This window comes from Rhamphochromis longiceps, linkage group LG5 (assembly GCF_057381845.1).
Source record: "Rhamphochromis longiceps isolate RC_006_pf linkage group LG5, R_longiceps_female_GT1.1, whole genome shotgun sequence".
Lineage (NCBI taxonomy): Eukaryota > Metazoa > Chordata > Actinopteri > Cichliformes > Cichlidae > Rhamphochromis > Rhamphochromis longiceps.
In genome coordinates this window covers 42,442,087-42,455,326 of record NC_140561.1, presented here as the reverse complement: position 1 = coordinate 42,455,326, position 13,240 = coordinate 42,442,087, and the positions used below count along the sequence as shown (strand labels likewise).

Sequence of the window (13,240 nt, the reverse complement as noted above, 5' to 3'; positions counted from 1 at the left end):
TCACCTCAAAGACTCACAAACATTTTTTAATTTTTAAAAACAGTACAAATAAAAACAACTGGTCACATGATCGCCGTCCTGCACTCTGATACGGCCATCTCTTATTTAATCTGTGGTTACTACAGATGTACGGGGGTGCCAGGGGCATGAGGGTCAGGGGTCAGCATCTCTCTGAGCTTCCATGGCTCTCTGCATCTTCTCCACCATCCACTGAGGAACCGAGAACGGCTTCAGCTCGTCCATCCTGACGTCCGGACAGTCCCTGAATGCACCATGCAGACACACGCAGACACACACACACACACAGGTCAGATTTGTTACTGAATGATCGTGTCTGTTTGAAATCAGCGTGGCGCCTCTGATCAATATGTATCAGCTGATATCAGTCAGAGTGGTGTGAGTGCCAAATAACAACAACAGTCGCCATTAAGCTGTTTTATATCATAAGGTAGACCCTACAATAACACAGAGATAGCCCCAATAATCAGTTGACCCCCCAATGAGCGAGTGTTTTGGTGACAGAGGGAAGGAAAAACTCCCTTTTAACAGGAAGAAACCTCCGGCAGAACCAGGCTAAGGGAGGGGCGGGGCCATCTGCTGTGATTGGTTGGGGTGAGAGAAGGAAGACAGGATAAAGACACGCTGTGGCAGTAGGGCGGGGCCATATCATACCGTTCACAGTATAATGTTGGGCAACGATAAGAAAATGAAACATGGCGATAGAATATGGGTAAAACGCGCATGCGCAGTGCCTTTGTTTTCATACGCACATGGTGGAAAAATCATGGCGGCGACGGAGAATAAGAAGGGCGAAAGTGGATCGTTGAATGAAACGATGAACCAGAACTGGTTTGTAAAAACGCTGCAGCTTCACTGGTGTGGAACTGGTTTAGCTTTCGTCCGTCAGATACACAACAAAGCACTATTTTTGGTAGCGCATGCTAGCGGGCCGTCGTTATTACCGTGTTGTTTGGAAAATACGGCGCACTTAAAATCAATCCTTTGATTTTCTGAAAGTCGACAGAGCCCCTTATAATCCCGTGTGCCTTATGTATGAACTCTGGTTGTGTTTACTGACCTGGAAACGATTTTATGTGCACGGCGCTCGAAAATCTGTCAGATGTTTCAGTACGACTTTGCTGAGCTACGAAGTCGCACCGCTTGATGGATTGTCGGAGCGTTACGGCTATCGTAGGCGGGGCCTCGCGGAGTGATACGTACTGTGCTTCAGCATAATGTTACCGTATTGTGTGTGTTTAACCTCTTTTAAAGTGTTGTGGATGTTATACATGGTTATGCTGAGGATGTGCGATGGGCGATTGTGGCTCAAGAGTTGGGAGTTCGCCTTGTAATCGGAAGGTTGCCGGTTCGAGCCCCGGCTCTGACAGTCTGACACTTCACCCGTTGCCTACTGGTGGTGGTCAGAGGGCCCGGTGGCGCCAGTGTCCGGCAGCCTCGCCTCTGTCAGTGCGCCCCAGGGCGGCTGTGGCTACAATGTAGCTGCCATCATGAATGGGTGGATGACTGGATGTGTAAAGCGCTATATAAATACAGGCCATTTACCATTTACAGGCCATGTGTCGGCCAGTTTCCACTGAAATGCCTTTTGGTTAAACTGTCAGCGAGGAATTTGCATTTGCACTGTTAAATGTTTATATAACTTTAATGCAGATAAAAAACAGCTGCTTGTTGAAGTGGAAATACATTGATGTTGTTTTGCACTAATAAAGTTGAGGAGTTGTAAAGTATTTTGTCTCGCGTCAGTTATATCGTCAGTTATATCGTTATCGCAAATTTTCAAACGTATATCGTGATAAATATTTTTGGCCATATCGCCCTGCTCTATGTGGAAGATTAATAACAAGTATGATTCAGTGCAGAGAGGTCTGTTAACACATAGTGAGTGAAGAAGAAACACTATCGCAGCATAACTAAGGGAGGATTCAGGGTCACCTGATCCAGCCCTAACTGAACTTTCAAGTGAGCAACTAAAGCATCTACCAATTAAAGACTTACCAAGGCAACCAGACCCTGACACACCTGTCCCTGACCTGCAGAAATCAGGAGTCTCGTGTTGGTTTGTGCAACGTTTCCCTCGTTGCCGGGTTTTAAATACGGTGTTTTTGATTTGTGTGAAGGACATGCCCCCCTGACTCTTCAAGTGATGGCACCAACTAGCCAATCAGTGACATGCAGTCTGTTGATGTCACATTTTCTCATCGCACGTACTTAAAATAAGAAAAAAAAAGCCCCTGGTACCAACTACTACCACCTAATAGAAAACCCCAAAACGGGGCCGTGACAGAACAAGCCGGAAAGGGCTGAAAGTCGTCATCAGGTCTCCTTCACATCTTTACTTCACCATTGAGCAAAGTTCTTGAGAGCAGGAGGTGACGCACTTACCGGTACTCATCGCTGCGGGACAGATCCTGGATGTCCTCCTCTATCAGCAGGTAGGCCTGAGCAAGACACAGGAAGTGGGTTAGCATATAACCCTAACTATATGCTTTAGCAAAAAGGAAAGTTTGAAGCCTAATCTTGAAAGTAGAGATAGTGTCTGTCTCCTGAATCCAAACTGGAAGCTGGTTCCACAGAAGAGGGGCCTGAAAACTGAAGGCTCTGCCTCCCATTCTACTTTTAAATACTCTAGGAACAACAAGTAGGCCTGCAGAGCGAGAGCGAAGTGCTCTAATAGGGTGATATGGTACTACAAGGTCATTAAGATAAGATGGGGCCTGATTATTTCAGACCTTGTATGTGAGGAGCAGGATTTTGAATTCTGGATTTAACAGGAAGCCAAAACAGGAGAAATCTGCTCTCTCTTTCTAGTCCCTGTCAGGACTCTTGCTGCAGCATTTTGGATCAGCTGAAGGCTTTTCAGGGAGTTTTTAGGACTTCCTGATAATAATGAATTACAGTCGTCCAGCCTGGAAGTAATAAATGCATGAACTAGTTTTTCAGCGTCACTCTGAGACAGGATATTTCTAACTTTAGAGATTTGCGAGCCACAGTCGACGCGTTTCATAGTTTCTCACCATCTTTCCTCCTGTCGCCCTCATGTGGTGTCTCTCTGCCAGCCACTGTTTATCCTTGGCATCAGCTGCGTACTGACACACACACACACACACACACACACACACACACACACACACACACACAGGTGAGGCAGACTCAGCATGGCCTTCAGACCACAGACTGTATACCAAAGATGGATGCAGATGTCAGATTCCTGTTACGTCATGCAGCATTTTACCTTGAACAGGTCGGCGTGTTTGATGTAGATTCGTCCTCTGGTCCCACCCATTCCGAGCGCCCTGCAGTGACATCACAACATAAGATGTTTGTTATTTTAACGTCGTATCGCTGTTATGTGGAGGTTTACGTGTGATTTAAACGTTTAAGTGTTGTGTGAACGCCGTTTCCTGTTGGCGTTGCTGCTGCGGACTCACTTGTTGGCTCTTGACCCGAGCACGAACGTGCTGCTGTCGCTGAGTCTGGACGGATCCCACTGAAACACAGACAGCGTCACTGTGACATCATCACAGCGGCGACTTTACACCCCCGACATGAAGGCAACGCTGTAGAGCACAGCGCCCCCATCGGGTCACACTGGGTCACTGCCACCGTGTTATTGGGTCTGATGATGATGATGAAGACATTTATTTCAGTTGAGTTCACCTGTCAGTTCAAGTAACCACTCACCTTGGGCCCCTCCTTCTTGATGGGCTCAGATTTGGGCTTCACCCTGAGGACACAGATGGACATCGGTCAGGTGTGTTCATCTACCTGTGCACTGACGATGATGTCACCTATTAGATACTCACACAGAGAAGGTCAGAGGTCGATCAGATGAGGCCACGGGACCTGGACGCATCTTTCTCTAAGGACAGGAAGTGATCAGAGTCAGTGATCGCACTCGTGTGTGAGTGTGTGTGTGTTGGGGGGGTGGTTACCTTCTTGTGCAGCGGGCTTCCTCTCTGGCTGCAGTCGTCATCAGCAACTCGTTGCCTCTGCGGGAAACAAACAGGTGAGGCACGGGACTACCTTCCCAGGTAAGCTGCCTGCTCCTACACCTACCTTCATCATTGCCTCTGGTACCGCCCTCTTCACCTCAGCCTCCGGAAACAGCTGCTTGGCCTGGAGATGAAATCATAGGGAAACAGATCAGGCTTTACACTCAACACAGCTAATCTGGCTTCACAGGTACACCTGTCAGGTGAGTTCAGGTGGTCTCATGAGCATCAGAATGCCTCACGTGTTCGAGGACGTTCCTGCACGCCTCCTTGATCAGGTGATCGGTCTGAATGTCGTCTCCAACGTTCTCCTTCACATTCTCTGCTGCCTTCTCGAAGAACTGCAACACAAACACACTTGCTCGAACCCCTGCACAGGTCAAACCAAATAACTCCACCCCCTCCCCTTTTAGTGCGACTGCTAACCTTCTGATATTTACTGAACACGGCCATGATGTCTTGGTTGAAGCTGGGCTGGAGCACGGCACGCAGCAGGTCCATGGACACCTGAGGGTCCGTGTAGCTGCACAGACAGGTGAGGACAGATGAGCAGGTCTGTCTCTACGTCCTGCTCAAGGTGAAACCCTGACACACCTGGACTCCTGTCGTCTGAGTGTTGTTGATAAAGTTTTTTAAAAACAAACTGAATGGCCGCGTTTACGTTTCCCGTCCTGTGAGCTCAGAGGTCTGCGCTACGAAGCCTGGCTTATCCAGGTGGTTACCCCTGGTTTTCATCACCATGGTAACTAACACTGTGAACCTCACCTGCTCCAGAGCAGGTTAAGATCCGGATCAGAGATCAACAAGTACGACATCACTTCCTACTGATCAACGAGCGCTCCAGAAAATAGTGTCAGCATCCTTTGGAAGATGCCTCGGACGGCTGCGGTGACAGTGGGAGGGGTCTAAGGATTTTAACAACAATGTCTTTGTGTTTCCCTGACGACCATCAGTAACCAATGATAAATCACCTCAGCTTCAGTTCTTGATTGTTTTCTGTTGGCAGTTAACAGTTTTGGTCTTCGAGCATTAATATGTGATCCTGAAACAGCACACCTGTACTGCACCAGCTGACCCCAGGTCAGATTTGTATTACGCCATACACAGCAGCAAAAACTACCGCTGTCAGGAGCGCGGGACGTTTCCACTCGTTCTGTTATTCACGAGAGGCCGTACTTTAATAAACCAACCGAATGAAGCACAAACCCTGCGTTGCATTGTTTCCTCCATCGGGCTGTGGGACAGGAAGCTTTAATGTGCAGCCGCCACCTTACAAACAGACAGCAGTGTGAGCGCGCTCAGTGACAAAACTATTAACTAGAAGCAAGATTTTTACTGTGTGCGACAAAAGACTGAACAACTGTCTCATTTGCATTTTACTGATATGGCGCTCATGGGGATCGTTTTCTGTGGAGGAACAGTGATGTGAGACATGAAATGCCAGTTTGCGATTGGTCACAATCACAAAAAACCCGCCTCTTTCATGTGAACGTGCAGGAGAAACCCTCTGTGAACTTAGGGCGGTGATAACCAGCTTCGTGTGACCTCCAATCCTGATCGCCAAACTCAGGGTACGTGGATCCAGCCAACAGAAACATATCCTGGATGCTGCACTCTCGTCATAGTACAGAGCCACAACCATCACAGAAAGTACGAGCCAATCAGATCCAACGGTCCACTTACCTGACCATCATGTGAGAGCGCCGTCCTCGTCTTTGGATCTGTCTGTGTTTGATCATCAAGTTCCACGGCTTCTACACACACACACACAGATGAGTGTAACTGTATGACGTGTGAACAGGTAAGAGCACACCAGGACATTTTCAACCCAACGTTATTTAGAAAACAGAGTGTACAGGTGTTCAGGTGAAGCGCACCTGTGTTTCCCGACAAACATTAACACATAGTAAAAGATTGCTGCCTATAGAGTAATGGATTACTTTCAACTGAGCAGGTGTTTGGCTTATCCTGACAACAGACACGTGACTCAAACCACCTGAGAGCCAACTCTGACAAAAACACACCAAAAAGCGGGGGCCGGGGCTCCGTCTATTTCCTGGAGTTACCCGGACCACCGTGTTTAGGTTTATTCCGTGACTGTGACGTCACCAGCTTTCATGAAAAAAATATTCACGGTGTCGTGTAACAGATGTTTGTGCGGTGGCTCGCGGCCTCACCGGGCTCTGCTCCGGGTGGTCCGGCTGCTCCGGCCCGTCCTGCTGCAGCCAGTCCCGGCCTCCGTCACTGCGGTGCGCCCCCATCTGTTCCGATCCGGGTCCAACCGGGCCAAAGACCGCGCTAACGGCAATCAGCGGCCGTAAAGGTGTTTACGGTTACTGCCCCGAGCTGACCGACGATCAACTGATACTCAGCAAACAATAATCGATACGTGGCTACCACTTTGCCTGTTTATTGTCTGTTTCGCGGAAACTTCGCTGCTGCTTCTTCCACTTCCGGCAAAACCGAATACAACCGCACTTCCTGTCACCGCTTCACAATAAAAGCACTGACTTCCGGAGGATTTGTGATCGTAAGGAGGTCACCTGTGCAGACAGGTGTAGAGGTGGGTTTAAAAAATCGATTTCCCCATTCAAATCGATTTGAGTTTGACTAATGTCATATCGGATAAACATCGTCACACGTTTTCTCTGACTTTCCTCCAAGACAAAATCAAACTTCCTGCACAGCTCTGTCTCTCAGTGTGCTCTGCTTCCCTTCAGCAGCATCAGGTAATGTTCACATGTTGATTCATGGTTTTCTTCAGTTTTTGATCTATGGCAGAATATTTTTAAGGTTATTTGTATTTGGGAGTCACGTGGGACCGCCGAAGAAGATGGCCGCACACTAGAGGCGCTCCTAAAGCCTGTTGATTAATGTTCTGAATCTGGAAACATACACTCCAGCTGTAGTCGTAAATTGGACGCCCTTTGTGGACTTTGAAGCTTTTCAAGGATTACCGTCTTTGGAAAATGGCAGGTAACAACAAAGCAAACTTTTTTAAGGGAGCTACCACGAGGAAGAAGCAAGCTAGCATTAGCCTCGCTCCGGAACCACCCGAAAGTGCATCTGCATCTGAGGCCGCCTCTCCAGTAGTTGAGGACGGTATAGGGAGCGAGAGCAAAAAAGACATTTTTGAAGAAATTAAGAAGATGAACGCTACTCTTCAGGTCGTAGCAAAAGATGTCACCACTATTAAAGAGGCCACTAAAGAATTGAAAGATTCGGTGGAAGATATAAAAGTGAGGTTAGGGGAGGCGGAACAACGTATATCAGACATGGAAGATGCCAGCGTGCTTACCGAGGCAAAAGTGGACAAATTCCAGAAGAGGATGGACGCGTTGTGGTCGCGAGTGGAGGACCTTGAAAACCGTAGCAGGAGGAATAATGTACGGATCATTGGACTCAAAGAAGGTGTGGAGACACCCGGGAACGTGGACAAATATGTGATGGAGATACTGGCCAAAGCATTTGAGCTTTCTGGAAGTGAATTTGAAATTGAACGTGCCCACCGTTCCCCGGTACCAATGCCGGAACCTAACGAGCCTCCCAGGGTGATACATGTCCGCTTTCTACGTTCATCTGCTAGGGAGAAAGTGCTTCGGGTGGCCAGAGAGAGGCGTGGAGTCGATTGGCAAGGCTCCAAGCTTTCCTTTTTTGAAGATGTTACAAAGGAGCTGGCGGAGAAGAGGAAGGCATTCAATCCGGTGAAGAGGCGTCTTCGGGAGCTACAAGTGAAGCATAGGCTGATGTATCCTGCAACGCTCGTTTTCACGTGGAACTGACAAAAGAAAGCATTCAAAGACGGAAAAGAGGCCGAGAAATTTCTGCAGGAGTCGACTTAGAGGAATGCGGGACATGATGTAACAGATCGGAGTAGTGTATGTGGATTTTAAAATAAGGTAACAAACAAACAATGGGCACAATGGGGCTGCGGCGGTGGTGCTGCTGTCGGATGATTAGCGTGTCTCACGGACCACGAGCAGTTTGGGGTCTCAAGCTAAAGTTAGTTAGGCTTGGGTAGGAGGGGAGGGAGGGGGCGCTTAGCAACGTTGTTCAGAGTTGCTATGCAAAGAAGGGTGTTGGTTTTGTTCAGGTTTGTTTGTTTTTTTGTTAGTTTTTTAATGACGGCTAGTTTGATAAGACCAGATGGGTTTTGTAATATTGAATGCCTATGCATATATTTGTGTTGTGTTGTAAAGCGCACAAGGTGTGCCTTACCCCATTTCTGTTAGAAAGCGATGAACAGGTATACTAAAATAATATCGTGGAACATAAACGGATGTGGGGACCCAATCAAGAGGAGGAAGGTTCTAACATACTTAAAATCTAAAAATGCAGATATAGCGTTTATTCAGGAATCCCACATTGCGGGGGAAGAAGAGGCGAAAAAATTTAAACGAGACTGGGTGGGCTCCGTTTTTCATAGTTCATATTCGAGTAAACGAAATGGTGTATTGATCCTTGTTAATAAGAAATTAAGCTTCGTGTTGCTGAAGAAGTATAATGATGACGAAGGACGCATTATATGCTTGGAGGCCTTAATTAATGGGGTTCGAACAGTTTTGTGCAATTTTTATGCACCTAATAAGGAAGAGCCAGTTTTTTTTCACAAAATTAATAAGATAATAGGGGATCATCAGAATCAGAATGGGTTTATTGCCAGATGTTGAGGTTTACAACATTAGGAAATTGCTGCGGTGCTTCAGTGCAGACAATAAGAATTAAAGTGCTATGTAGAAAGAAAGATATGTGCATGAGATATACATGAGATATATACATGAGAATAAGAATTAAGAGTGCTACGTAGAAAGATATATACATGAGTGCAGGTGGTGATCAGTGCCAAACATGGAATGATGCAGTGACACAGCGTAGGGTCATGTGTTAGTGGCGGGGACAGTCATACGGTTACTGTTCATGTGTCCAACAGCAGAGGGGAAGAAACTGTTCTTATGGCGAGAGGTTCTGGTGCGAATGGACCGGAGCCTCCTGCCTGAGGGGAGCAGGTCAAACAGACTGTGTCCAGGGTGAGAAGGGTCAGCTGAGATCCGAGCTGCACGCCGCAATGTCCTGGAGGTGTACAGGTCCTGCAAAGATGGGAGTCTGCAGCCAATCACCTTCTCAGCAGAGCGCACAACACGCTGCAGTCTCTGTTTGTCCCTGATAGTGGCTCCAGCGTACCACACGGTGATGGAGGAGGTGAGGATGGACTCGATGATTGCAGTGTAGAACTGCATCATCGTCCGTGTTGGCAGGTTGAATTTCTTCAGCTGCCTCAGGAAGTACATCCTCTGCTGGGCTTTCTTGATGACGGAGGTGATGGTGGGCTCCCACTTCAGGTCCTGGGTGATGGTGGTACCCAGGAAGCGGAATGAGTCCACAGAGGTGATGGGGGTGTCAGTCAGGATGATGGGGGGGAGTGGGGCTGTGTGCTTCCTGAAGTCCACAATAATCTCCACTGTCTTCTGGGCATTCAGCACCAGGTTGTTGTGGCTGCACCAGGACACCAGACGTTCAACCTCCCTCCTGTAGGCAGACTCGTCCCCGTCCGAGATGAGTCCAATAACGGTGGTGTCATCTGCAAACTTGATTAGCTTGACAGACTGGTGGGTGGAGGTGCAGCAGTTGGTGTACAGGGAGAAGAGCAGAGGAGAAAGAACACAGCCCTGAGGGGAGCCGGTGCTGATGGTCCGGGAGTCCGAGACATTCTTTCCCAGCCTCACGTGCTGCTTCCTGTCCGTCAGGAAGTCAGTGATCCACCGGCAGATGGGATCAGGCACATTCATCTGGGAAAGCTTGCCTCGGAGATGGTCTGGAAGGATGGTGTTGAAGGCAGAGCTGAAGTCCACAAACAGGATCCTAGCGTAGGTTCCTGGGGAGTCCAGATGCTGCAGGATGAAGTGTAGGGCCATGTTGATGGCGTCGTCTACAGACCTGTTGGCTCTATATGCAAACTGCAGGGGGTCCAGGAGGGGGGCCGTGAGGGTCTTGAGATGGGAGAGAACTAGGCGCAGGTGATATTGGCTGGGGATTTCAACCAGGTGATGGATGGGATAATTGATAAGAGTAATCCCAGGGGTACGTCTACACCCAGGGACAGAGAGGCTGTTCATTTACTGACAGAGGATCTTTGCTTAACGGACATTTGGAGGTTAGTTAATCGCAGTTCAAGGGAATACACGTTTTACTCCAACTGTCATAAAACATATTCGAGGATAGATTTCGCCTTAATATCAAAGTCTCTGGTCGAGTCAGTCGTAGACTGTGAGATTGGTGCCATTGCTATTAGTGATCATGCCACAGTAGAGTTGCAAATTGACTTGAACACGGATAGAACGAAGAGGGGCCGCTGGAGGCTTAACACGATGTTGTTGCAGAACAAGAGTTTTAGTGAGGAGTTAACAAAGGATCTCAAAAAAATTTTCGAAATCAATATGGGTTCCACAGACAAAGTAGCCACAGTTTGGGAAGCGTCTAAAGCATATATAAGAGGAAAGATGATTGCATACGCATCAAAAGTTAAGAAAAGTGATCTAGAACGGGTAGAAACCTTGGATAAAGAAATACGGGAGTTGGAGAAGGACTTAGCGAGTCAATATTCAAATTATAAATATCAGACTATATGTAAATTAAAATACCAGTTGAATGACATTTATAACAAAAAGGCGGAATATGCCTTATTTAGGCTCAAAACAAAATTTTATGAAGGTGGCGAAAAGAGTGGAAGACTATTGGCAAGACAACTGAAGCAGCAAGATAATTTGAATAATATATCTATGATTAAGAAGGACGGCCAAGTGATAACCTCATCGAAGGAAATAAACTCAGTTTTCCAATTATTTTATCAGGATTTGTATACGTCTGCTGGTGCGCTTGATGAAGAGGAGGTGGAGACATTTTTTTCAGGTCTACAATTACTTACTCTCTCTGGGGAACAGAAAACGAGACTGGATGAGCCTATAACGGAAGAAGAGGTCAGGGCTGCGATCTTATTAATGAAGAATGGGAAATCGCCAGGCTTGGATGGCTTCCCGATTGAGTATTATAAGAAATATATCGATATTTTAGCCCCAGTCCTGCATAAAGTTTACCTTGAGGCATTGGAGATAGGTTCCTTGCCGAGTACGTTTAATGAAGCACTGATCTCCCTTATTCCTAAAAAGGATAGGGATCTGTCGGACCCAGCAAATTACCGGCCTGTAAGCCTTTTGGGCGTTAATTGCAAAATTTTGACAAAGGTTTTGGCCTCCCGCCTGGATCAAATATTACCAGATATCATTAATGGTGACCAGGTTGGCTTTATTAAAAATAGGTCCTCAGGTGATAACATTAGAAGACTTCTTCATCTCATGCACAGAAGCGAATCTAACCTAACCCCGGTTGCGGCCTTCTCGCTAGATGCTGAGAAGGCCTTTGATCGGGTGGAATGGGGCTTCCTTATGACGACCCTCGCAAGGTTCGGGTTTGGGCCTGGGTTTTGTAATTGGGTCAAAACTGTATATGCAAGTCCAAGGGCAGCGGTTTTGACAAATGGATTGGTGTCAGGGTTTTTTCATCTTACTCGCGGGACCCGACAGGGGTGCCCTTTGTCCCCGTTGCTTTTTACAATATTTCTGGAACCGCTGGCCTTGGCTATTCGAGCAAACAGGGGTGTCAGAGGTGTTCATGCAGGGGGTATGGAACACAAGTTGTTTCTATATGCTGATGACATCTTAGCAGTATTGACGGATCCCATGCAGTCTCTACCAGCACTACTCACGTGTGTTGAGTCATTTTCAGGGTTGTCAGGTTATAAGATAAACTGGGACAAGTCAGAGGGCATGCCATTGTCAGCATCATGTCATTCTGGATGCGTTACTCCATTCAATTTTAAGTACTCACCTTCAGGTATGAAGTATTTAGGAATATTATTAAAACCCGACTTGGAGGATATTATGCTTTCAAATGTGGAACCTCTCCTCCTAAAGATAAAAACAAATCTGGATAAATGGGGTAAATTGAATCTTACACTATGGGGTAAAGTTAATGTGATTAAAATGATGGTGGTCCCACAGTTCAATTATGTTTCCATGATGTTACCTGTACGAATTCCTTTGCACATATTTGGTCAAATTGAGAAGTTAATCAAAGATTTTTTGTGGAATAACAAGAAGCCGAGAGTGAATATAAAGAAAATGTGGGCCTCTAAAGACATTGGGGGAATGGCCCTCCCAAATGTGAAGTTGTATAATTTAGCTTTTGAATTGTCAAGACTGGCCAAATACTGGACAGGATCGGGCTCTGAGCTGAGCTGGATGAAGATCGAACAGGAACTAGCGAGCCCCTTCACACCTTTGGATGTTCTCTCGCAGGGCGCGGCAACTAATGGACAAGACTCTCATGATAACCCAGTGCTCGGGTATTCCAAAGCTGTCTGGGTGGAGGTGCACAAGTTGTGTGGAGCATCTCATCTAAGACAACCTTATGCCTCGCTATGGAACAATATTGCTGTAAGGATTGGGCGGAAAACTGTGTTCTGGAAGGAATGGCTTGTCAAAGGCATACGCAGGATAAGTGATCTTTACTCAGGGGGAGTGTTTATGTCATTTGCTGAAATAACCCGAAAATACGGTTTGATAAGAGAAAATAATTTTTGGAAATATTTACAAATAAGGGATTGTGTTACCAAAGGAAAATTTGCTCAAAGCTCGAATATGGTGGTGGAGTTTTTAGAATTGTCCAGTACAGCACATAGGGCAGCGGTTTTCTACAAACTGTTTAACAATCCAAAAAAAGAGATATGTGAAAACTTGAGGATTATATGGCAGAGGGATCTGGGTTGTGCAATTTCTAAAGAAGACTGGCGCAGAATTTTGTCATTCTCTGATAAATATATAAGAGAGGCCAGGGGTAAATTTACTCAGTATAAATTAATACACAGGTGGTACTTCACTCCATCCAAACTTTATAGAATGGGAATTAGTCCCAGTAATGTATGCTGGAAATGTAGTTCAGATCCAGGGACATTTATACATGCTATTTGGGAATGTGGGAAAGTTTATCCCTTTTGGCAAAAAGTATTGGACAAAATAGGAATGTGGATTGGTTTGATGATACCCCTGTCACCAAGACTGTGCTTATTAGGGGATCGGTCAGTATTACCTGGGGTTTCAAAATATGACTTTGTGGTTATAAAGGTGGGGGTGATCGCAGCGGCTCGAGTTATTCTCAGTGTATGGAAGGAACCA

The 13,240-nt window shown here is 46.6% G+C and overlaps 1 protein-coding gene across 2 annotated transcripts; it reads right to left on the bottom strand.

Moving 5' to 3' along the window:
• LOC146670699 (deoxynucleotidyltransferase terminal-interacting protein 1-like) lies at positions 1-6,497 on the bottom strand. 2 transcript variants are annotated; one of them, XM_085407745.1, is made up of 13 exons: positions 6,191-6,497; positions 5,697-5,764; positions 4,440-4,536; positions 4,256-4,354; positions 4,078-4,137; positions 3,954-4,010; positions 3,825-3,880; positions 3,703-3,745; positions 3,450-3,508; positions 3,254-3,314; positions 3,036-3,107; positions 2,404-2,459; positions 1-262 (listed from the first exon to the last, which is right to left on the bottom strand). In XM_085407745.1, exons 1-13 carry the CDS (start codon positions 6,272-6,274, stop codon positions 154-156), a joined length of 921 nt encoding a protein of 306 aa, XP_085263871.1. In that variant the 5' UTR covers positions 6,275-6,497; the 3' UTR covers positions 1-153. The 2 variants fall into 2 exon arrangements, with proteins under 2 accessions (XP_085263871.1, XP_085263870.1); XM_085407744.1 differs by having other exon boundaries at positions 5,697-5,767; positions 6,191-6,494.
• Between the last annotated feature and the right edge of the window lie 6,743 nt (positions 6,498-13,240).

Excerpts from the sequence above, each read along its gene's own strand:
- LOC146670699 (XM_085407744.1), bottom strand. The coding sequence starts at position 6,274 with ATGGGGGCGCACCGCAGTGACGGAGGCCGGGACTGGCTGCAGCAGGAC. Across the intron at positions 4,537-5,696 it reads CGCTCTCACATGATGGTCAG|CTACACGGACCCTCAGGTGT; the intron begins GTAAGTGGACCG and ends CTGTCTGTGCAG. Across the intron at positions 4,011-4,077 it reads TACCAGAGGCAATGATGAAG|AGGCAACGAGTTGCTGATGA; the intron begins GTAGGTGTAGGA and ends TGTTTCCCGCAG.